Here is a 24,293-nt window from a genome sequence, read left to right on the forward strand (position 1 = left end):
AAGACCTAAACAGAGGGACTAAAAATTGTAAAAATTCTGGAAGAAAACATAGGGGAACATCTTCAGGACCTTGTATTCAGCAATGGATTCCTAGACTTCTCACCAAAAGCCCACGCAACAAACAAAACAATGGATAATTTCACTTTATCAAAATTAGAGATTTGGCATCAAAGGACATTAGAAGGAAAGTGAAAAGATAACCTACTGCAGAATGGGAGAAAATATTTAGAAATCATACAAGCTGACAAGGATTTAATATCTAGAATATATATAAGAACTCCTAAAACTCAACAAAAAGACAAACAATAAATGAGCAGAGGACGTTCTCCAAAGAAGGGATACAAGTGGCCAATAAGCCTATGAAAAGATGCTCAAGTTTACTGGCTGTAAGAGACATAACAATTCAAAACCACGAGATACTTATTCACAACCACGTGGTTGGGTATTAAGAAATGGAAAATAAGCACTGGCAAGGATTTGGAGAAATACGAACCCTGGTACATTGTTGGTGGGGATGTAAAACGTGCAGCCGCTGTGGAAAACAGTTTGGCAGTTCCTCAGAAAAGTGAACACAGAATTGCCAAATGACCCAGCAGTCGAACCAAGAGAAATGAAAACAGGCACTTCAGGCAGATATTCGTACACTGAGGTTCAAAGCGGCACTATACACAACCTCCAACCGACAGACGCAACTCAAACCCCATTAACCGGTACACAGATAAATAAATGTGACACACATACAGGGGCGTATCATTCAGCCATAAAAAGGAACAAAGTTCTGATACATGTGACAGCATGGATGAACCATGAAGACATCATGTTGAGTGAAATAAGCCAGACACAAAAGGGCAAGTTACCTGATTGCTCCTATATGAATACTCAGAATAAGAAAATTGAGAGAGACAAAGCAGAATACTAGGGTGATGGAGGAATGGGGAGTTATTGTTTGGTGGGTATGAGTTTCTGGTTGGGTGATGAGAATGTTCTGGAAATGAGAAGTAGTGACAGTTACACAACATTGTCAAGGTACTTAATGTCACAGAATTGTCCACTGAAAAATGATTTCAATTATTTTCATGTTAGGCATACTTTACCACAATAAAAAGGTTAAACACAAGGAGATACCCACTGGATAAAGGCCTAGTGCTCCACTTACTGAATTTTCAACATTCTAGAGCTAAACTTGTCCTTTGGGAAGGCAGCTTAGAAATTATAAGGATGTTAAGGAAAAAACATGGTTTTGATGTTGGAAAAACATCCAACCCTTCAGGAATTTGCCTCAAACTCAAGAACAAGCTTCAGCATCATTTTACCATCAAACTAACTGAAGATTTCAGCATTTTAATCTTCCCACATGATGCTGAGCCGTGTTTTTCTGAGTCAGTCCTTCCTTAATCGAGATGCCTTGCACTCTCTTAGGCTAATATTGTTGTATCAAGGAATCTCTTTGAGATATAAAATTAATTTCCTCTTATAATTTTATAGGCTCTAAATTAGTGCATGATCTTTACATTTAACTTCTTCCTGATGGTGCTGCAGGTGGTTAACCCAACCAAGTACTTTTTAAAACCTCTCATTCAACCAAGGTCTAAATTCCAAGAGACTGTTTATCTACTTTCCCTTTGTATAAGAAAGTGACCTTGGTTTTAAGGTGTTTTTATCACTCATTTTATAAGCAGTACAGCAAGAAAAAAAGAAAACAAAGAAAGAAAAGAAAGAAAACATTTACACACCCTATTTCTTGCCCTAAGAATCCAAACTTCTCCACACTGCCTTCTAGATGCGTGTAAAGCAGAAGAGACCAAAGCTTACCAAGCACTGATTATACGCTTTGTGCCAACCCATGTCCACTCATGTCCTTTCCCAGCAACCCTTGGAGGCATATTGCTGCTGGAGATGAGGGGATGGGGCCAGAGGCGAGGAACTTGCCTGAGGTCAGTGGCTCCTGAGTGGCAAGTGGGGTGTGGCACGGCCTTCCAGCCCCTACCGCCTGCTCCTCACCCTCCAGCAACCCTCTAGCACCCGGCACCATCTGGGCCCTCTCGGCTGGTCTCCCGGCTTGCGTGGCCCAGCTGACAGCGGTACTGTTGACTGGAAAGGCCAGGCTGGGGGGAGAACCAGTTTGGGGAAGGGGATCAAGAGTCTGGCTCTTTCTTCTGAACACCCCATGTATACACCTATAATATGTACCTTCTGTGTTGCTAGTGATACCAGGTGAAAGTGGGGGGTTCTCTGTCCGATGTGCTCAAATGTCCAATTCCTGAGACACCGGGGTTTCAAAGAGAGATTATTGCTAGACGCAAAGCAGGGGATCAGATGGCTTACTGACCCCAAAACCTGTCTTCCCAAACTGTAATAATTCTGATAGATCTATAGCATCAAAAGATGGGCAGGTATTTGATGCTGAAGGACTACAAAATATTTAGGATTGATTGCATAGATCCAGAAATAGATAGCATAATACTGCGTGATGGCGGCACAGTATTGTAAGTACACTGAACAAAGATGTCTGTGAGTAAAGCTGAAAGAGGTGGGAAAGGAGAATGTACGACACCAGAGGTAAAGACAGATGATAAAGACTGGGACTGTATAACTTGGCAAAAACTGGAGTGGCCAATGACTGTTACTAAATATACAAATATAAAAATGTTTTTGCATGTGGGAAAGTAAATGAATGTCAACCATGTAGAGAGTCGAAAAGGGGATGGTATTCAGGAAAAAACATAATCAAAGCAAACTGGAGTCTATGGTCAACAGTAACATTGTAATATACCTCCATTAAATGTAACAAAGGCAATGTGCCAATGCTTAATGTATATGAGGGGGATATAGGGGAGGAATACGGGATTCTTGGTAGTGGTGTTATTTGCTGTCCTTACTAGTATATTGTATTGTATGACATGTTATTTTTCTTTTTATCATTTTTTTCTTATTGCTAAAAAAAAAAACAATTTTTCTTGTAGTAATCAATATGTTCAAGTGCTGCTTCTGGTGATAAATGTATAACTTTATGATACCATGAACAACTGACTGTACACTGTGGATAAATGTATGGTATGTGAATATAACTATAAAATTGTAGGAAAATATACATACAGGAGTAAAAGTGTTGGAGCAAACATGGTGAGAGGGATGATGCCTCACCAATATGGACTAACTACAATGTGTAAACTCAGAATTGAATCTTAGAACATAGCCTAATGTGGACATAATAATTGTAATAGTCCCTAGATTGTAAGCTCTTACAGCAGTTAACTCTATCCCTGAATTGTAATGCCTATCTCTAAAGAATTGGGGTAGCTGGTGGATACCTGAAACTATGAAACTACAACCCAGAACCCATGAATCTCGAAGACAATTGTATAAAAATGTAGCTTATGAGGGGTGACAATGGGATTGGGAAAACCATAAGGACCACACTCCACTTTGTCTAGTTTATGGATGGATGAGTAGAAAAATAGGGGAAGGAAACAAACAAACAAACATACAAAGGCACCCAGTGTTCTTTTTTACTTCAATTGCTCTTTTTCACTTTAATTATTATTCTTATTATTTTTGTGTGTGTGCTAATGAAGGTGTCAGGGATTGATTTAGGTGATGAATGTACAACTATGTAATGGTACTGTGAACAATCAAATGTACGATTTGTTTTGTATGACTGTGTGGTATGTGAATATATCTCAATAAAATGAAGATAAAAAAAAAAATGCTAAAAAAGAGCCCAGACTTCAATTAGTGATATGAATGAAGCAGGTCTGGTTAAGACCAGGGCAAGCCAAGCCAAAGGGTAAAGGTTGAAACTGACTGTGTTTTAAAACTTCAACTTCCATGTGAGACCAAGGGAAGAGATATCCATTTGGTACAGGATCTAAATTTTCTAAACGGTACAACTCTACACTCGATTTGTTCAAACACCACAATTGCATGGAACTTTGAATAGGAAGTGAGATACGGTAGGTTAGTATAGGCTGGAGTGAAATAGTGACACATCCCAGAGTAATTTGGACAGACAATAAAAAATATATTTACAGCCTCCCCCTCCCCAGCCCCGAAGATCTGGGGGAAGGTGCAGATGTGTTGGACATCCTCACCTGGACTGGTGATGATGTTGTCACAATCATTGGGACCGGTGGTTTGATGTGCTGAGCCCTCGAGCATGGGACTTGCCCTTATGAAGCTCATTACCACAAAGGAGAGTCTAAACTTGCATGTAATGGTGCCTAAGAGTCTCCCCGAGTGCCTCTTTGTTGCTCAGATGTGGCCCTCCCCCCTATGTGGGACCCAACTCCCAGGGGTGTAAATCTCCCTGGCAATGCAGAATATGACTCCCGGGGATGAATGTGGACCCGGCATCGTAGGACTGAGAGTATCTTCTTGACCAAAAGGGGGATGCAAAATGAGACGAAATAGTTTCAGTGGCTGAGAGATTCCAAATGGAGTCGAGAGGTCACTCTGGTGGAGATTCTTATGCACTATATAGATAACACCTGTTAGGCTTTAATGTATTGGAATAGCTAGAAGTAAACACCCGAAACTACCAATCTCCAACCCAGCAGTCTGGACTCCTGAAGACAATTATATAATAATGTAGATTACAAGGGGTGATAGTGTGATTGTGAAGACCTTGCGGATCACACCCCCTTTATCTAGTGTATGGATGAGTAGAAAAATGGGGATAAAAACTAAAAGACAAATGGGGTGGGATGGGGGGATGATTTGGGTGTTCTTTTTTCACTTTTATTTTTTATTCTTGTTCTGGTTCTTTCTGATGTAAGGAAAATGTTCAGAGATAGATTGTGGTGATGAACGCATAACTATGTTATCATACTGTGGACAGTGGATTGTACATCATGGATGATTGTATGGTGTGCGAATGTATTTCAATGAAACTGAATTAATTAAAAAAAAAAAAAAAAAAAAAAAAAAGATGGGCAGGCTCCCCCCTTTGCGGGACCTGACTCCCAGGGGTGTAAATCTCCCTGGCAACCCAGGATATGACTCCTGGGGATGAACCTGGACCTGGCATCATGGGACTGAGAACACCATCTTGACCAAAAGGGGGATGTGAAATGAAACCAAATAAAGTTTAGTGGCTGAGAGATTCCAAATGGAGTCGAGAGGTCACTCTGGTGGACATTCTTACGCACTATATAGGTAATACTTTTTAGGTTTAATGTATAGGAACAGCTAGAAGTAAATACCTGAAACTACCGAACTCCAACCTAGTAGCCTTGACTCTTGAAGACGACTGTATAACTATGTAGCTTACAAGGGGTGACAATGTGATTGTGAAAACTTTGTAGATTGCACTCTCTTTATCCAGTGTATGGATGGATGAGTATAAAAATGGGGACAAAAATTAAATGAAAAATAGGGTGGGATGGGGGGGATGATTTGGGTGTTCTGTTTTATTTTTATTTTTTATTCTTATTCTGATTCTTTCTGGTATAAGGAAAATGTTCAAAAATCGATTCGGGTGATAAATGCACAACTATATGATGGTACTGTGAACAGCTGATTGTACACCATGGATGACTGTATGGTGTGTGAATAAATCTCAATAAAATTGAATTTAATAAAAAAAGATGGGCAGGTTTTAGGAAAATGAGCACAATGGCTCCAGACAACATAATTAGAGGTGATCTGACTACTGAGCATGCAGACTGATGACATGCTTGGCCTCAGAACGCATGTAAGAAAATGTCAGCCTTAATATGATGATGGGTGTGATTTTTAGTATTATAATGAGGTGTGGGTCACTTATGGGTTCAAGTCTAAGCCACTGCGCATGTCAGGCAGGCCCACTTTGGTTAGCTCCAGCTTCGGTTATCAAGATAGTTTTGGAATTTGGGTGGGTTAGCTTTGGGCTGACCCAAGGCCCTTCATAAATAAACCTTAGGGTCTGTTTTTAGTGATCATAAGACTAAAGTTGAAAAACCGGATAAAATGGACAAGTGAAGGTCAGTCTCAAGGTGTTTACCACCACAAGGGCACGAGATCAAGGCCATACAACCATTATCAGAGATCAAGGCACCTGGATTACAATTCAGTTTTAGGTATTTCTCCCAGTCTACTTGATTATACCAGGAAATAAACGAGTATCTATATAATGATTTGGTCATCATAATCATCCCCTCAATCCTAATTTCTCAGTTACAGGAGGTCCACTTTTAATGTCTGCAGAATACTTTATTTCCTCTTTTGCTGTACATTTAGATGGTTTACATGTTACCCAAATATAAATAGTTATAAATCCTTCATGTACTTTCCTTTTGACTTATTTTGGATGACTTTCTTCCCAGGTGCTATATAGAAAGGTTCTGCATCTATGTGGTCAGAAATGGGAGTCCCTGGCCACACGTGGCTGGTAAGCAACTGAAACGCGGCATGCCACAGAGGAACTGAACTAGATCTTTCTTTAACTTTTTATTAATGACAATTCCAATTTTCCAATTCTAACCATTTTCAAAAGTGCAATTCAGCAATATTAACTGCATTTACAATACTGTACTATTAATGCCCACTACCCTAATATTTTCAACCACCTCAAACTCTGCTTTCATTAAGCAGTAACTCACCATCCCCTCTCCCCCAGCCCCTGGTAACCTGTAATCTACTATCTGTCTCTGAAATTTGCTTTCGTTAAGTATTTCACATAAGCCACAGCATACAACATTTGTCTTCGTGTCTGGCTTACTTCAATCAACAGGATGTCTTCAAGGTTCACTGTGTCGTAGCATATAGCAGGATTTCTTTTCTTTTTTAGGGCTGAATAATATTCACACCACATTTTGTTTATCCATTCATCTGTGACAGACATTTGGGTTGTTTCCCCCTTTTGGCTCTTGTAAACAATGCTGCAATGAACAAGTCCCTGCTTTCAATTCTTTTGGGCATACACCAAGAAATGGGATTGCCAGGTCATTTGGCAATTCTATGCTCAACTTTCCAAAGAATTGTCCAACTGTTTTCCTCAGTGGCTGCACCATTTTACATTCCCACCAACAATGTATAAGGTTTCCTAATTCTCCACATCCTTGCCATCACTTCTTTTCTTAAATCATAGTCACCCTAGTGGGTGTGAAGTGGTATCCCGTTATAGTTTTGATTTGAGTTTCCCTAATAGCTAATGATACTGAGCATCTTTTCATGTGCTTACTTGGCCAATTATAAATCTTTGTAGAAATGTCTGTTCAAGTCCTTTGCCCATTTTTAAAACTGGGTTGTTTGTCTTTGGGTTGTAGCAGTTCTTTATATATTCTGGATATTAAAACCACATCATATATACGATAAGCAATTATTTTCTTCCATTGTGTAGGCTGTCTTTTCTCTTTCTTGACAGTTCTTTCACAAATAAAATTTTGGTGAGATCCATTTTATCTATTTTTTTCCTTGGGTTGCTCATTCTTTTGCTCTGATATCTAAGAAATCATTACCAATCCAAGGCTATAAAGGTTTCTCACCTGTGTATTCTTCTAAGAGTCTTAAGCTCTTTGCGTACTATAGTTCTTTGGCCATGAACACTCCGGCATTGAAAGAATTCAATTCCCTCTGAAAATAAGTATTAGCAGGAATAAGAGTATTTTTAGAACTGGTTTTCCAATCTTTCATGAGTCAACTACCTTCCGAATGATATCTAAATTTAAAGTCACATCCCCCTTTAACTGAACACAACAGGAACTCACACCTCTGATCCCACACAGCCACACGTACCACTCGGCATAATTCACTTTTCCCCCCAAGAATGGAAGTAACCTTATTGTTATTTCTCATAATATATAACATTCACACCAAAAATTTACCCAAACAGAAGTTATGAGGAAGTATTTTAAAAACCCACCAGCAGACACTGCGCAACCAGCTGCCACATGGTCTGTTCTTTCCCCGGGGCACACACGGGGCACACGGCGACCCCATTCCTGCACATCTACACACACTCCCTGCAAGTGCTTCCCATGACTGGAGCCAAGCTGCCCACAGCCCTGACTCTTGGGGTGCAGAGGCTGTCCTCCACACTGCCCCGTCTCTGCCGGGCCACACGCCCTTGGGGTGGAGCCCCACCGCAATGTCTGGGACCAGGGATTCCACAGCGCAGCCCCGCTGCAGCTCCTTAGCCAGAGCCACGTGCCTGGCACCCGGTCAACGCCAGGGCCCACTCCTTTCCCTAAAACCAGCCCTGGGGTACCTCGAGGTCGGCAGCAAAAGCTCTTTGTCGGAAAGCAGGGCTCCTCAAATCTGGCCTCATTAATGCAGGTGGAGGAAGGGAGAAGGGGATGGAGAGTGAGCAAGGCCAGCGCTGCACCCCTAGGGAGACGGCCCCCCAGGAAGAGGGGAGGAAGGGCCTGGTGGGGACAGGCTGCAAGTGCCGTGGGTTCTACACAGGAGGAAGAACAGCTTCCAGAAGTTGGGGTTACAGCATGGAAAGGAATTACACACCCAGCTACGGAGAGGTGAAAGGGACTGCAAGGTCTCCAGTGCACCCCTAGAGGCAGGAAGGTGGGCAGGGAAGATAAAACGCCCGCTAACACATGGGAATGTTTACACGGTACCCGGCACTGCACAGGCACTTTTGATCAAGAACATCATTCCAACCAGCAGAGGCCAAAGGAAAAGAGAGGACGGGTGACAGGGAGAAGGCACAACTGTCACAGCTATCCAAACGCACTAACTTCGGCACGCTTTTAGGGTTAGTCATAAACAGAAAATCAAGGCATTAAAACTTTGCTTGATAGATTAAGGTTCTGACTCAGTGGAGGCTGTGGGCCCTGGGCCAGGAGGGCGGGAGAAGGCGGCCACCGCCAAGGTGGGCCAAGAGAGAGCAAAGGTTTCTCTGTTCACTGAAACAGCATTCTCCGTTATAAGAAGGATCCATGTGTACAGGAGAAAACATGGAACGTGGCAGGCCCAAGAGAAAACCCACTGCCCAGTCGTCTCCCCAACAGAGGCCTGGAGTCAGCACCCGGCAAACAGACCTCCCGCCCCTTTTGCCCAGATGGACCCCCAAACGTGCTGGTGTCTGTGGGTAACCGCCTTTCCCGAGTCAGTTTCCCGTCGTCCTCCCCCGGCACGGTGGCTCCGACCAGGCTCCTTTGCCCAGGACCCCAACTCCACTTCACGGGGACACAGGAAGTTGCCGACATTAGCATGGGTGTCTGCAGCAGCATCTACATCCCCAAACACTGTTTCATTGGAAAACAAAGCTACCGTGTCTTCCCAAGAGGTCCCTGGCCCCCACCTAGGTACAGCAGGAAAGCAGGCGCAGCCCCCACCCAGGAAGCTGCAGGCCGTGATGTCTGCAGGAGGGGCGTGAGCATGTCTGAGCCGGAGGGCAGGGGTGGCGAGGGGGCAGCAGAGGGAGCTGGGCCACTGCACCGGCCCAGTTCTGTGTGGAGCCCACGGCAGCCCCGAGAGCCCTCATCCCCTGCACCCCCAGAGACCCCTCGATCTGCCCTGCCAGGCCTTTGGAGTGCCGGACCCACCATCACGCTGGGCTTCAGCCTCCATTCTCGGCACCCACGAGGGGTTGGCTGGCTCTGGCCAGGCCACTCGCCCCTACTCCCTCCCGCCAGTTACTGTGCTCCAACAGCAGGGTCTTGGCTTTCTCTCTCTTCTATTCTCAGAGTCTGGCCCAGAGAAGGTACTTGGGCAATGTTTGTGGCAGGCAAGGATGGATGGATGAATGAATGAATGAATGAACTCGTGACCCTTCACAAGGAGCAGAAGAACGGAGACTTCCGGGTCCCTGCTATTCCACAGCAAGCCTGCAGGCGGCACCAACACTTCTGAATCAGGTGCACAGACAGCCCCTGGGCCCTGGGGGGACGGTGGGCACAGTTCCCCTTTCCGAGGAAGCAGATATTCCAAACGAATAAAGAAGACAGCCCTTCTTCTCCGCACCCCAGGGTCTTCCCGAAGAGCAGCCCTCCCACCAGAGTGGACGAATCAGGAGAGAAGAGCGGCAGTGGACGCGGGGCGGGGGCCGCCAGCATGCTGGCACCTCCTCCAGGTGGCCCTCCAGGAGCCCCAGACCACCAGCACATCCCCCCCGCCCCCACAGGACACCCACAGCATGCATGTCTCAGTGGCAGGGCGCACCACACAAAAACTCAGTGTCCATTGTCCCCAAGGCTTCATGCGCTGCCCCGCAGATGGAAACCAGCCCCCAGCCAAACCCCATAGTTCCACATACTATGACATCGGACGGAGCACTCGGAAGCTTCCGGCACAGCCCTGCCCCGGGAGAACACCCTTTGCTGCACTGAGCCCGAGAGCCCGCGTGTCCCTAGTTGCATCTGGTAACACTCCTCAGAGCGGAGACCCCCTGCTGCCGCCACTGTGATGACAGGCAGGCAGACAGCCGCAGCCGGTTCCCCAGCCGTCAGGCACGAGTCAGCCAGTCCTCCTGGGGGAGGCCAACAAACCCCAGCCCTGCCGTGGATGTGCCCGAGGAGAAAGCATCTTCAGGAAGAGGGAGACTGACGGGAGACAATGCTCCGTGACACCAGGGCCCTGCGTCCCAGCCCACAAGGGACACCGCCATCGGAGCGTCTTCCAGTAACAGGCCCCTGCCCCCAAGCCCACCTGTATCCCTGGTGGGACCCAAGACAGATGTGACCAGGCCCAAGACCCCCCCTTTTAAGGTCAGCAGCACAAGGCCATCCAGGGCCCCAGGCCCTGCCTCCTGGGGCTGGCTCCTCTGAGCCCATCTGTGAGTGACGCCCAGAGGCCACCAAACTTGTCTGCTTCCTAGTTCCTGGCCAATGCTGGCCCGAAGCACGGCGGGAGATCGGAGGGAGGGCTCCTGTTGTCCTGAGGACTGCACAGCCCACACTGCATTCTGATGACCCTCTTCTCCATCAGCCCAGTAGCTGCCAGAGAGCAGCCCTGAAACGTGTGCAACTGAACTGCCGAACTACCAGACGCTCTTCTTTTTGACTACAAAATCAGCTCTCAAGATGATACTTCTACATTCCTGGAACACAGTGACCTGAGAACTCAGAACTAGCTTGGGGCTTGGTATACAGAAGAGAGGATATTTCTAGAGCTCTGGATGCCCCACCACCAGTCATGGTTTATAGAGGCTAAAAGAGCGGAAGGTACCAGGGCCTCACAGCCAATCGAGGCGGCAGGATTCAATTCCAGGGCATCCAAGTGAAGATAAAACAAGTTGTGAGCAAAGAAAAACTGACCTGACTGATAATTACAACTCAAATACTAAAAAGGCAAATAACCCAATTGAAAAAAAAAAAAAATGGGCACAGGAGCTGAGCAGACATTTCTCCAAAGAAGATCCGCAAATGGCCACTGAGCACATGAGAAGATGCTCAGCATCACTTGTCATTAGGGAAATGCAAATCGACACCATGAAATACCACTTCACACCCATTGGGGTGGCTAGAATCAAAAGGACGAGTGTTGGCAAGGATGCAGAGAAACTGGACACTCATACACTGCTGGTGGGGACATAAATGCTGCAGCCACTCTGGAAAACAGTCTGGCGGGTCCTCAAACAGTTAAACCTCATTACCCTTTGACCCAGTAATTCCACTCACAGGTATACAAACAAGAGAAATGAAAACATGTTTACGTAATAAGTATACACCAATGCTCAGAGCCGCATTATTTGCAATAGCTGAAAAGTAGAAACAAATGTCCATCAATGAATGAACAGACAAATAAAACGCAGTATATCCAGTATTATTTGGTCATAGTATTAGACTGAATAGTACAATGGTCAATAAAAAAGGGCTGTAGTATTGCTGCCCTCCCTGCTATGGGGGACATAAAAGCAGAAATTCTCAAATCAGAACACAGAAAATAAGAATGAAAATTTAATCACATGCCATCATGCGACTGAGACAGCCTTCTTGACCAAAAAGGGAAAGAAAATGGAAACAAAATAAAGTCTCAGCGGCTGAGAGATGTCAAATGGGGTCAAGAGGTCATTCTGGAGATTACTCTTATGCGTTATATATAGACACCCCTTTTTAGTTTTTAGCTTATTAGAATAGCTAGAAGTAAATACCTGAAACTATCAAAATGCAACCCAGTAGCCTTGATGCTTGAAGATGATCGTTTAACTATACAGCTTATATGGTGACCTTCTGATTGTGAAAACCTTATGGTTCACACTCCCTTTACCCAGCGTAGGGACAGATGAGTAGAAAATGGGGACAAAAAGTAAATGAATAATAAGGAGGAGGGGGGTATGGGACATTTTGGGTGTTCTTTTTACTTTTATTTTTATTCTCATTTTTATTTTTTGGAGTAATGAAAATGTTCAAAAATTGATCGTAGTGATGAATGCACAATTGTATGATGATACTGTCAACAACTGTTTTACACTTTGAATGACTGCATGGTGTGTGAATATATTTCAGTTAAATAGGCCTCCCTATATTTGTGCCTAAGAGTCTCCTCCCGAATGCCTCTTTGTTGCTCAGATGTGGCCCTGTCTCTCTAGCTAAGCCAACTTGAAACGTGAAATCACTGCCCTCCCCCCTACGTGGGATCAGACACCCAGGGGAGTGAATCTCCCTGGCAACGTGGAATATGACTCCCGGGGAGGAATGTAGACCCGGCATCGTGGAACAGAGAACATCTTCTTGACCAAAAGGGGGATGTGAAAGGAAATGAAATAAGCTTCAGTGGCAGAGAGATTCCAAAATGAGCCGAGAGGTCACTCTGGTGGGCACTCTTACGCACACTTTAGACAACCCTTTTTAGGTTCTAAGGAATTGGGGTAGCTGATGGTGGATACCTGAAACTATCAAACTACAACCCAGAACCCATGAATCTCAAAGACAGTTGTATAAAAATGTAGCTTATGAGGGGTGACAATGGGATTGGGAAAGCCATAAGGACCACATTCCACTTTGTCTAGTTTATGGATGGATGAGTAGAAAAATAGGGGAAGGAAACAAACAGACAAAGGTACCCAGTGTTCTTTTTTACTTCAATTGCTCTTTTTCACTCTAATTATTATTCTTGTTATTTTTGTGTGTGTGCTAATGAAGGTGTCAGGGATTGATTTAGGTGATGAATGTACAACTATGTAATGGTACTGTAAACAATCGAAAGTACGATTTGTTTTGTATGACTGCGTGGTACGTGAATATATCTCAATAAAATGATGATTAAAAAAAAAAGTAAATGGGGGAGGGAGGGGTATGGGATGTTTTGAATGTTCTTTTTTACTTTCATTTTTTTTATAATTTTCATTTTTATTTTTTGGAGTAATGAAAATGTTCAAAAATTGATTGTGGTGTTGAATACACAACTGTATGATTAAACTGTTGAACAACTGTTGTACACTTTAGACGACTATATGGTATGCAAATACATTTCAACAAAATTACATTTAAAAACAAATTTAATTGCATGGGACAGGAAGCCAGTATCACTATCTTACCAAACTCTCCTAGCTCACAAAAGTGAAAATCCAGCACCCTCTCTCAGACATGAGCACAGATGCAAATGCTCCAAAGACTAGCAGAGTTAATGCAACAGAATACTTTAAGAGGAGTCCAGCCATCAAGGAAGATTAATCCAGAAAGCAAAAAGAGATTTAATAAACAGGCCATTTTGGAAAACCATATTATAAAACTTTGTGGATGGTAACATGGCCTTCAATGAAATCCACTCATTTCCGGTTAAAAAAAAGAAAAAAAAACTTGCAAATTAGGAATTTCTGAACACAGAAAAACAGCACATGGAAAAATACTTTCCCCAGATACAAAGGATTAATATGCGGAATTCCTACAATTAGACAAAGACATAAATTCTAACTTAGTGGACAAATGTGCAAAGAGAAGAAACAAATTTCACAAGAGGAAATACAAGCAGTCAAGAAATAAATGAAAAAAAAAAAAAAAAAAACCACTCCAACTGTCACAACAGATCTAAAAATGCAACTGGAAAGAGAACCTTCAGCATCATCCAACTGGCAACAACGATTTCTTTCTGAGTGTTTGTTGCACAGGCTCTGTGTTACATATGCCCAGGCTTTCCCCAGAGCCACACAGGAACCTTAAGAGAGCCATGGCTCGCACTCCCTTTATCCAGTGTATGGATGGACGAGTGGAAAAATGGGGACAAAAAGTAAATGAAGAATAGGGTGGGATGGGGGGGATGGAAAGTTTTAGGTGTCCTTTTTTGCTTTTATTTTTATTATGGAGTGAGGAAAAGGTTCAAAAATTGATTCTGGTGATGAACGCACAGCTATCTGATGATGCTGTGAATAACCAACTGTACACTGTGGATGAACGTAGGGTGTGTGAATATATCTCAGTTAAACTGTATTTTAAAAAGTAAACGAACAGTGGAGGGAGGAAGGGAATGGGATGTTTCGGATAGTTCTTTTTATTTTAATTTTATTTTTTGGAGTAATGAAAATGTTCAGAGATGGACTACGGTGATGAAAGCACAACTATATGATGATACTGAGAACTGATTGTACACTTTGGATGATTGTATGTTATGAGAATATATCTCAATAAAATTGCATTTTAAAAAAAGAGAGAGAGCCCCATGCTTCACATATTAATTTTACAACCACCATGGAGGTGAGGCACTATCCCCACTGTAGAGGTGAGGGCGCTGGGACAAACTGTGCAGCCTGTCCGAGACCCCCGAGCCAGCCGGGGACAAGGCTGGGACGCCAGCCTGGGCAGAGGGGCCAGCAACTGGCACAGAATCCCCTTTAAAAACACCCGGCAACCTCTACGGCCTCGAAGGCACGAGCAGGCAGTGCGGACAGTGCTAGCAGGAGAGCTTGGCAGGACTTTCTGGAAGCTAATCTGACTGTACAACCCTACGGGCATCTGAGTGATATGACCAGAAGATGTTATCTTGAGATGAGACTCTACGATAAACAATCAAGGATGCAGACTAAGATTTTCACATAAAGACGTTTGTGGGCAACCATCTAAACGGCTGCCATACAAGGAATAATTAAATAAATGATTGTACAAGTATTGTGGGCCACGTGTACCTGTTAAAACTTGTGCTCACAAAGCGTTTCACTGCAATGACTAAATATTTATTAAATGAAGCCAGCCCCCAAATGGTCTACTAAAAATTGTGTGAAAAAAAAGGCTGGGAGGAAGTACGCTGGAAGGTTACGCGTAGACATCACAGGCCTAGAAGCTTCCAGAAGGCTCACCACCGTAGCCCCGTTCCCAAGGCACAGGTGCTCAAAAACACACTGAACTGGATTTCTGGACGATGGGATTGCGGTTAATATATTCTTCCTTCAACTTCACTTCTGAATTTCAGATGAAAAAAATTTATATAAAAATACCCGTTTAAAGGGCATAGCCCTGGACGGGCACGGTGACAGCGAAGGGTACCCAGGAAACACCTTTCCATCCTCGCCCCACCTCCCGTCAGGGGGGCTCTGTGTGCCTCCTCTGGGAACCACAGCCCGGGACTGCGAGTGGCTGAGCTGCTCCCTCGGGCTCAGGGGAGTTGGGGTAGATGGCCCCCGACTCCGGCTCCAGACTCGGGAGGGATGGGGTAGGTGGTCCCTGTGCTGGTTTGGATATGTTATCTCCCCCAAGAAAAAGCCATGATCTTGTAATCCAATCTCGTAGGATATTTGGATTAGGTTGTTTCCATGGAGATGTGACCCACCCAACTGTGAGTGACACCTTTGATGAGATTATTTCCACGGAGGCGTGGGCCTTGATTAGTTTACTGGAGGCCTGTAAGAGCTCAGAGAGAAGGAACTCGCTGCTGCAGCTCAGAGAGACATTTTGGAGACGGCCATTGAAAGCAGATTTTTGCTGATGCTTAGGAGGTACAAGCCCAGAGCTTGCCCCGAGAAGCTAAGCCTAGAGACACTTTGGAGAACACCACTTTGAAATGCACTTGGGAGCAAGCAGACGCCAGCCACGTGCCTTCTGAGCTGGCAGAGATTTTGCAGATGCCAATGGCCTTTCTCCAGTGAAGGTGTACTCATGTTTATGCCTTGGTTGGGATGCTTTTATGGCTCTAAAACTAACTTAGTAACCAAATACACCCCCTGCAGAGAAGTCAATCCGTCTCTGGTATTTTGCATAACAGCAGCATTAGCAAACTGGAACAGGCCCCCACTCCAGCACAGCCCGGGACGTGAGCAGACCCACCTGGGTCGCCAAGCCCGGGGTGCAGTGGGATACCCAGGGCAGGTCAGCAGCCAAAAGGTCTCAAGCACTCTGGGGAAAGGAAGCTGTGCATTCTTCAGACGCTCCCCACACCACCCAGGGCCCCACAGTGATCATAGGAAGAATCGAGGCCCAAGAGGGGCCCTGGGCCTGCGGCTTCCTCTCTCCAGGCCCGAGCCCCCACCCCGGCCACCGTGTATTCCAGCAGCCAGTGCCCACCTCTGGCTTCCAGAGACGTTCTCCCACTGGCCAACAGGCTCCTTCACCATGAAGCCAAAGGGAGGCACTGGGTGGGCACAGGGCAAAGCGGACGGGCCTGCGGGCTCCCAGGTATAAACTGCCCAACTTTTCCAATTAACGTTCAAAAGCATCCCATTCATTCTTGTCGTTTTTCAAAAACTCCACAGGTTAGTCACTGTAACCTCTGAATTGTCATGAAGATACAGAATCTCAATTAGAAAGGGGGTGGGTGGCGGGTGGCCCTGGCTGTCCTTCCACCTGGCCCCCAACAGGCCCCTGAGCAGGTGAGGGCTGTGGTCTCAGGTCGACCCCCATCAGGGGCTCCCCACCCACCCACACCTGGTGCTCACACCCCACCACCGCCAAGCAGGGGAAAAATTAGACAACTCATCTTCAAAAACAGGAAGCTCCCGATTTTAAATCTCTGAGCATTTTCTACAAAGCACATCTTCCTCTAAGTTGTCCAAATGACTATGAAAATAAACCGTAAAGTATCGCCAATAAGCACGCCCTATGTTCGTAGTCAGCTTTGGCAAATGAGCAAACCTGCCCATGAGAACGGATTTACACAGCGATGGGAGGGCAGAGAGCAGGGCAGGGTTGAGTGTGGGGTAAGGGCCTGAGGCTGCCACGGGCTGGGGGCACCAGGGGGTGGCAATGCCCAGGGAGAGAGAAGGTGGGCGCGTGAAGAGGCGGGAGGGAGCTCACATATGCCGAGGGGTGTGGTATGCCAAGGGGTGTGGCCATGAGCCCAGGTGGCTGGCCGGGTTTCCGGGAGGCAGCCTCATGGCAGGGGATGCAGCCCCAGGAGCGGGGTCAGGGATGAAACAGAGAGATGGGGGACCCCTTCACCAAGGCGATGACCCACGATGCTATTGGAAGGGTCCCCGAGAAACAAACTAACACGAGATCTGTGTGAAGGAGTCAGGAGGCGGTGGAGCGGAGCAGGACAGCAAGAAGGGAGCAGGGTCACCACGCTGGGGGGTGGCAGGCCACCAGGATCCTGGACGCAGGGGGGTGTGAGGAGCTCAGGGGGGCAGCCCGAAGCACTTTCAGGAGGGGAGAGTGACAAGGGACTGCAAGCTGGAGTGAGGACGGGAAGAGGAATCCAAGGCATGAGAAGGAAAAGAAAGGTCGACGGAAAGCATTATCAAGAGCAGATGGAGCCGGGGAGCTGGCGCTGTGGGGGCAGACGCCGGGGCAGGGGAGCACGGGGGCGAGTACGGAGAGCGCTCCGAGGCAAACAGGAGGCCCATGTTGAGGGTGCCGGGAAGCAAGTCTGGAATACGGGGACCCGGAGGGACAGAGCCCCAGTAGCGAAACTAAGAGGGACAGCAAAGAGAAGCTCCAGACGGATGCACCAGCTGTCCCCAAGAGAGGTCAGAGAAGGACACCCTGTCCTGATAAACGAGCCAAGGAGACAGAAGCAGGGCAGAGAAGAGAGAGGGGCAGACACACAGTCCTTCCCCCAGATCAGGCAGGCTCAGGACCCCGAAAACTTTACAAAACCAGTGAGAAGACATGAGTCCACCCGGGGAACCTGCACTCGGGTCCCTAACTTGTCACCCCAGAGTGACGGCCCACTTTGGTTCCTCTGCTGACAACCTAAGCAAGAGTGAGGAGAGAGAAGCCCGCCAGGACACGCGTCACCTTACGGAAGCATCTGGAAGCGAGGGAGCGTTCAATACTCACAGGAACAATAAGCCCTTGCCAAGTCAATAAATTAGCTTCATCAACCTGGATGTTACGGAAGTTTTTCATCCCACATTTGCGGATTTCTTCAAGCTCCTGTTGATTAACAAAGCATAAAGGGGTGTCAAATTGGGGAAAAGACCACACATCCAGACCCCTCCTGACTCCCGCAAACTAGCGGATGGCACCCCGGATGACGAGCGCTCGGACACGGAGGAGGTGGTGACGGACGGCAGGGAGCGTCCCCTCTGCGATGTCTCGTGGGTGCCCGCGCCCCAGGCCGATGCCCCCGCCCCTCTGTCCCACTGGACAGATCGGCGAAGCGGCTCCTCGTCAGTTTGGTGGCCTCGCTCCCTTTGTGCCCCCAGCCACCTGCCTGGGCCAGACTCGGAACAGGGGCACAGAAACAGGCTACGCAACCGGGCTGCTTCCGACGGGGATGGGGAAAGTGCTGGCGGAGCCCCAGGCGCGGATGATGCACGACGACCGGGGACAGGATTCAGACGCAGACCCACGGCTTCCTACCCGAGAGGGACCACGCCTCAGCCTGGGCACACAGCAGAGGAACGGCCGTCCAGCCTGGGGGCGACAGGGAACTTTCACTGAGCTGACACAGCAGATGCCGTTTCCCCCACAAGGCACCACAGCCGCAAGGACTGCAGGGCCCTCCCCGAGGTGGCTTCGGTTCCGGAATGGTCTTGTCCCTTGGCTTCCACCTCTGCACCAGCCTGGCGTTTCCCGTGCCCCCAAGTCCCCTCGGTGAACATCCAACAGGCAATGCACCCCGAGCCACCCAGCGGGCTCCCACCTGGGCCCACCTGCCCGAGTCGGTCCTCCACCCGCGGACCCTGGCGGTGATGTGCCCAATCCCAAGCCCTGTAGTCACCTCCCGTCCAAGGGCACGTATCCACCTCCACAGCTCTCAGGTGCCTCTCCTTCTGAGTTCCCAGGCGCCCCGCCCAGCCGCGCCCACCTCTCCGTTGCTTTCTCCCCAGCCCACCCCTCTCGCCTGCTCGAGGCCTGGGGAAGGGCCTCCCTTGGGTAATGCAGCGGCTCACGATGGCACCGAGCCCCACATCAGGCCCCAAAGCCCCTCCACAGCCCATGTTCCCGCCACACACGGGGAAACACAGGCATGGAAGGAACCATTCCACAGAGGATGGGGGGCACGCAGAACTGGCGCGAGCACTACAAGCTGAAAGCCGTGCCGAGTGAGCACAGGACAGAGGACAGAGGCGGATGGGGTGTGCCAGCCTGTCGCCCCAGCCCCAGGAGTTCTGGTCCAGCCAGTCTGCGGTGGAGCCTGCACCTCGGGATTTTTAACAAGCTGCACGGGGAGAGGAGAGAGGCACAGCTGCTGGGAAACCAGCCCATCTCCAGGCAGCGACCAGACGCGTGGGGAGGACGATGCTGGGGGCACGGCTGGGGATGCCCTGCAGTGGGAGGGGAAGGCTGGCCTGGCCCGGCCCAACGGGTCCTGGTCCCCTGTCCTGAGCCTGCGCGAGAGAGCATGGAACCCGAAAGCCACCAAAACTGGCAAACACCATCCAGTCCTCCTGCTAATGCCCCTCACTCCCTCTCCCCATTAGATGCCCCCTGGACATTAGGACACCTGGGCAGGTTCAGGTCAACCCTCCCTCTCCCCCTACAAATGGGCAGGCATGGGGCGGGGAAGGTGGGGGTGAGGGCTAGGGGACGGGGCAGGTGGGGGGCAGATAGGGGGAGGGCTGAGGGAAACAGCAGGCAGGGGGGAGGGCCGAAGGGAAGGGGCAGGTGGGGGAGGGCTGGGGGGATGGGGCAGAGGGGGGGCAGGCGAGGGGGTGGGGGGCACGAAGCCCCAATGCCACAGCCCTCAATCTGGTTCTGTTCAAGCCTTTGCTCAGTGACCAGGTTAGAGGATGGATGGGAATCCGGGGCTGTGCGAGGGGTTAAAAGGATCTGGGATCTGAAGGATTCTCCACAGATACGGTTTCAAAGCTGTATGTTGGTTTTCTGGTCCTTGGCTTAAGATCCTTGATTAAGATTCTTGTCAGGGACAGAAGACACCTTGACACCCAAGTCCCGAGTCCTACCAAGCTAGCGAGAATGTCTCAAACAAAACACCAGCCAGGAAGAAAAAACACACACACAGAACTTTAAAACCAGACAACCACCAAAGACACCATAGGAGAAGGTATCCAATACTTTTAGGAGAAAACAAATTTCTAAATAATCCACAAATACACTTTATGTCTGCAGAAATCACACAGTAACAATAAGAAGTCGGGGTAACACATGCAAGAAGATAAATTTCACAAGAATTACGCAAACATGACAAGATGGGACTTGATTGCAGGACGGCAGTGGGAAGTTAGTCTTGCTCAAGAGCCAAGGGGAGGAGCGGGGAGCAGTGTGGAGGGGTGTGGGGGATGCATCCCGGTGCTCTGATGTCGGAGCCACACGCCAAGGGGGAAAGCACTGCTCTACTGGGACAGACACACACTGGGCCACGCTGGTCCAAAGCGGGGTGTCTAATGAACCCCTAACTTAGCTTGCCGTGCAATCAAACTCCCCGAGACAGAAGAGACACCCTCCTTCGCACAATGCTACCCAACAAGAAGGAACTAGATCAGGCAGAAGTGAGAGAAGCCCAGCCAGCAGACGAGCACACCAGCCCCGTGCCTTTCGGGGAACGCCAGCCTCCCCTTCTGAGTTTCCTGACAGGGTGTCACTGGCCCTCAAAGGCCCCTTAAATGCCAGCACAGTGACGCCACAGCCGCCCGGGGTCCCAAGGTCCTCTGTGCTTCCGGCTAAGCACCACGGGGGCTGCCCAGGGGCCAGGAGGGTCCTGCAACCACACACCCTTAGCCCCCAACGTCCATCGCACCTCCACTGAGGAAAACGCCTTTAGGAAGTTGGATTTCACGTCGTTCGGGGAAAATATGGGTCCCTCTCAAGGTCTGAGATCCAAGGGGCAAGACTGTCCAAGAGGGGTGGCAAACCTACAGGCAAATATTGCCCCTCTAATTGGGACTGATCCTGATAATGAAGAAAGGAAGAAGGAATTTAAAGAGATGGCTGTAAACTCAAGGAGTGACACTTTAAAAGGTTATTACGAAAGACGGAGAAAAGGACTCGGGGAGAACAATCAGGGAGACCAAAGCCCCCAATGGCAGGTGCTTGCAAAATCGGCCACTGCTCAGAGCAAGAAGGACCAGGCCCAGGTCAGCTGCTTGGGGCTGATGGTGTAATCCCGACAAAGCAGAGCAAAGAGAGGCGAGAGAACCGAGCCAGTGAGGAGCTAGGGAGAGAGCATTGCCCCACACCTCAAGGGAGGTCAGTGTCTCAGCCTAGCAGCAGGTGGCAGGGAAGGGAGAACTTGAAGAACCCAAGGGTGCTGCCCGGCTTTTCCAGAAGGCAAAAGGTGCAGTGCAGCCCACTGCCTCCAGCCCCCGGAGGCAAAGATGAATTAAGGCACTGCAGTATGATGTGTAACTCCATTCCTACGTCCACAAGATTCACCGTGTTGATTTTTCCATTAAAAAAAAAAGACAACAACAACAACAGAATGGATTAAGGCCCAACAGCTCAGCAAGCAGCAACTGGACAGGTGTCCCTGCCACTGGCGCCTGTAGCCCGCCTGGAGAGGAGGGGGTGCTGAGGACTGCCATTGTCACACTCCAGATGTGTGTGAAGGATTTCAGAGCCTTTCTGTGGTGTGTGTGTGTGTGTGTGTGTGTGTGTGTGCGCGCGCGTGCATGTTTCCTTTCTGGGAGCTCTGGGATGGGGCCTGGAAAAGCAGTTGTTCAAAATCTCCCCCAGGAAACCCTCGTACAAGATGTGAGAAGCCCTCAGGAGTGGGGAAGGAAGAGCCTGTAGCAGGGTCCTCTGAAAAATGCCAGAAGCAATGGGCCCCGCTCCCCAGAAAGTGTGCACAGAAAACCTCGTGGAGCTGAGGGTGACGACAGGTAAATCTAAGTGTCGGTACCATGGTCTCTTCGACTTGAACTCTGCTTTTTATTTCCTACGGGATCTAAAGGCCAATGCAAGAAACGTAATGACCAATCGATGGTTCCTAACGTATCATGCATAAACATGTAACTTGTGACAAGAAGCACAAAAAGAGGAATATGAGGTGCGTACACGATCGAAGGTAAGCTGGTATCAAACCAAACAAGATGGTCATGGGTTCAGGATGTTAAATTTCAGCCCCATGGTAACGACACAGGAAATATCGGCGACTGTGAGATCTCATAGGGACAGGAAATAGAGAACAGGCTGTCAGGGTGGTGGGTGGGGAATGGGGAGTTAATGCAGAATGTGTAGAAAAGGTTCTGTTTGGGGAGAGGGGAAAGTTCTAGCAGTGGAAGGTGGTGAGGGCACTGCAGTATCGTAAGGGTGCTTAACCCCACTGAAGGGGCTGCTTCGGAGGGGTTGAGGTGGGAAAGTTTCTGTTGTATAGATGCCACCACCAAAAAAAGAAGAGGAACCAAACAATGACAAATAAATACAATACATGATCCCGGACGGGATCTAACAAGGGAGGAGAAAAGGCTCAAAAGGACATTATTGGGACAGATGAAAACACTGGAATATGGACTGTTAGTGTTGTATCAATGTTCAATTTCTTACACTCGGTAACTGTACTTAAGTGGTTATATAAGCCCATGGACCAACTATTCTGGGTCTTAGGAAACATACATGGTGCAGTATCGAGTGTTCAAGGAGCATGATGTCTACAATCTACACTCAAGTGTTCAGAAAATACACTGAAGGACAAACGGAAGGACAGCTAGAACAGTACAGCAAATGTGGCAGGATATAAAAATTGGTATATGGGGGGATGGGATTGTGTTGGGGTTCTCTGTATGGGGTTTGTAGTATTTTTGCAACTGTCCTGTAAGTTTGAAAGTATTTCTAAATAAAAAGTTAAAATTAAAAAAAAAAAATCTTGCAGACTTCCCCCTTTCTCCCATCCACGGATCCCAATCAGGACCCCTCGGTGCAGAATCCCACCGTGTCTGATGATTCCCTCCCTCTGGGTCATTCCCAGCATCTCCTGGAGGGATTTCCCCTCTGCCCTGCCCACCCCCAGCCCCCTGTCCAAAATCCGCCCCTCTTCCAGGGTCTGCCTCAAATGTCCTCTCCTCTACAGAGCCCCCGAGCCCTGGCTAGACATGGTGCTCATTTCTCTCAACGACCACGAGGATGTTCACGAACAAGACGGATAAACAGACGCTGGGTGAAGGGCTGGGGAGACTGCGGAACGGATGAAGAACCCCAGGAGGGAATCAAGCGTTCACGAGGGACATGGAAGCTGAGAGACGTGGGGTCAGGGGTCAAGGGTTAGGCCCCAGGGCAGGGGCAAATGCTCACCTGCTGGGGGCCTGGAAAGGCTCCATCCCACCGCCCCTGACAGCCAACCACCACCTTGATTCACAGAATGGACTTCTTCCACAGAGACAGTGACCAGTGGGCTGCACGTCACCTGGGACCCAAGGCCGAGCAGCGGTTTGAGGACTGGGCCAGCCAAGCAAAAGCTGTGTCGCGTTGATGTCCGGGCTGCCCTGAGCTACTCAGAAGCAGGCGCTGCAGCCCAGTTCTGGGCACTACACATTAGAAAACCAACCAAAAGGAAGCTTTTCAGGAGAACCAGAATCATGCAGACCATGTCCCATCAGGAACAATCGAAAGAACCAGGGATTTGGAGATTGAAAGGGGACGTGACAGCTGTCTTCAAGCCATCAAGGGGGTCACCTGCAAAAGGAGGACTCAACTTTCTACGTGAGTGAAGACAAAGAATCAGGGCCAGTAAGTGGCAGTTATCTCAGGCAGCTTTCGGCTCGTCGCCAGAAGAACTTTCCAGCACTTCATGTCACTCCCACAAGGCCTGAGCCCCCTGTCAGAGAGCAGGAGGCTGCGGTCTCGCCCCAGATGTTCCTGTGGGCTTGGGGAGACTGGCCACCCACTTGCTGGGGCTGCACTAGGCAGTGTGGGGGACATGTCTGCAGAGACCTCGGAGGTAGAAGCCACCAGGTGTGGGAGGTGTTCGGTGCCCACATGGTGGGGGTGCTCGGCCCACCCCAGACCCACGGAGCTGGCCTCCCAGGGCGGGGCGGGCACCTGCCTGGGGAACGTGCCCAGGTGGCCGGCGTGTGCAGCCCTGATGGAGAATCCCCATGCTCACCCAGCCCAGCTGCTCAGCAAGGAAGGATCCAAGGCCCAGTTTAAGTTTGT

The 24,293-nt window shown here is 48.5% G+C and overlaps 1 protein-coding gene across 1 annotated transcript in view; it reads right to left on the reverse strand.

The window, feature by feature from the left end:
• UBE2L3 (ubiquitin conjugating enzyme E2 L3) overlaps window positions 1-24,293 on the reverse strand; it is a 46,310-nt gene that overhangs the window by 12,150 nt on the left and 9,867 nt on the right. Inside the window, exon 2 of the mRNA XM_037823569.1 lies at window positions 18,078-18,173. Coding sequence (XP_037679497.1) covers window positions 18,078-18,173 — 96 coding nt within the window. The remainder of the gene's footprint in view (window positions 1-18,077; window positions 18,174-24,293) is intronic.

Source organism: Choloepus didactylus (genome assembly GCF_015220235.1).
Source record: "Choloepus didactylus isolate mChoDid1 chromosome 23 unlocalized genomic scaffold, mChoDid1.pri SUPER_23_unloc1, whole genome shotgun sequence".
NCBI lineage: Eukaryota > Metazoa > Chordata > Mammalia > Pilosa > Megalonychidae > Choloepus > Choloepus didactylus.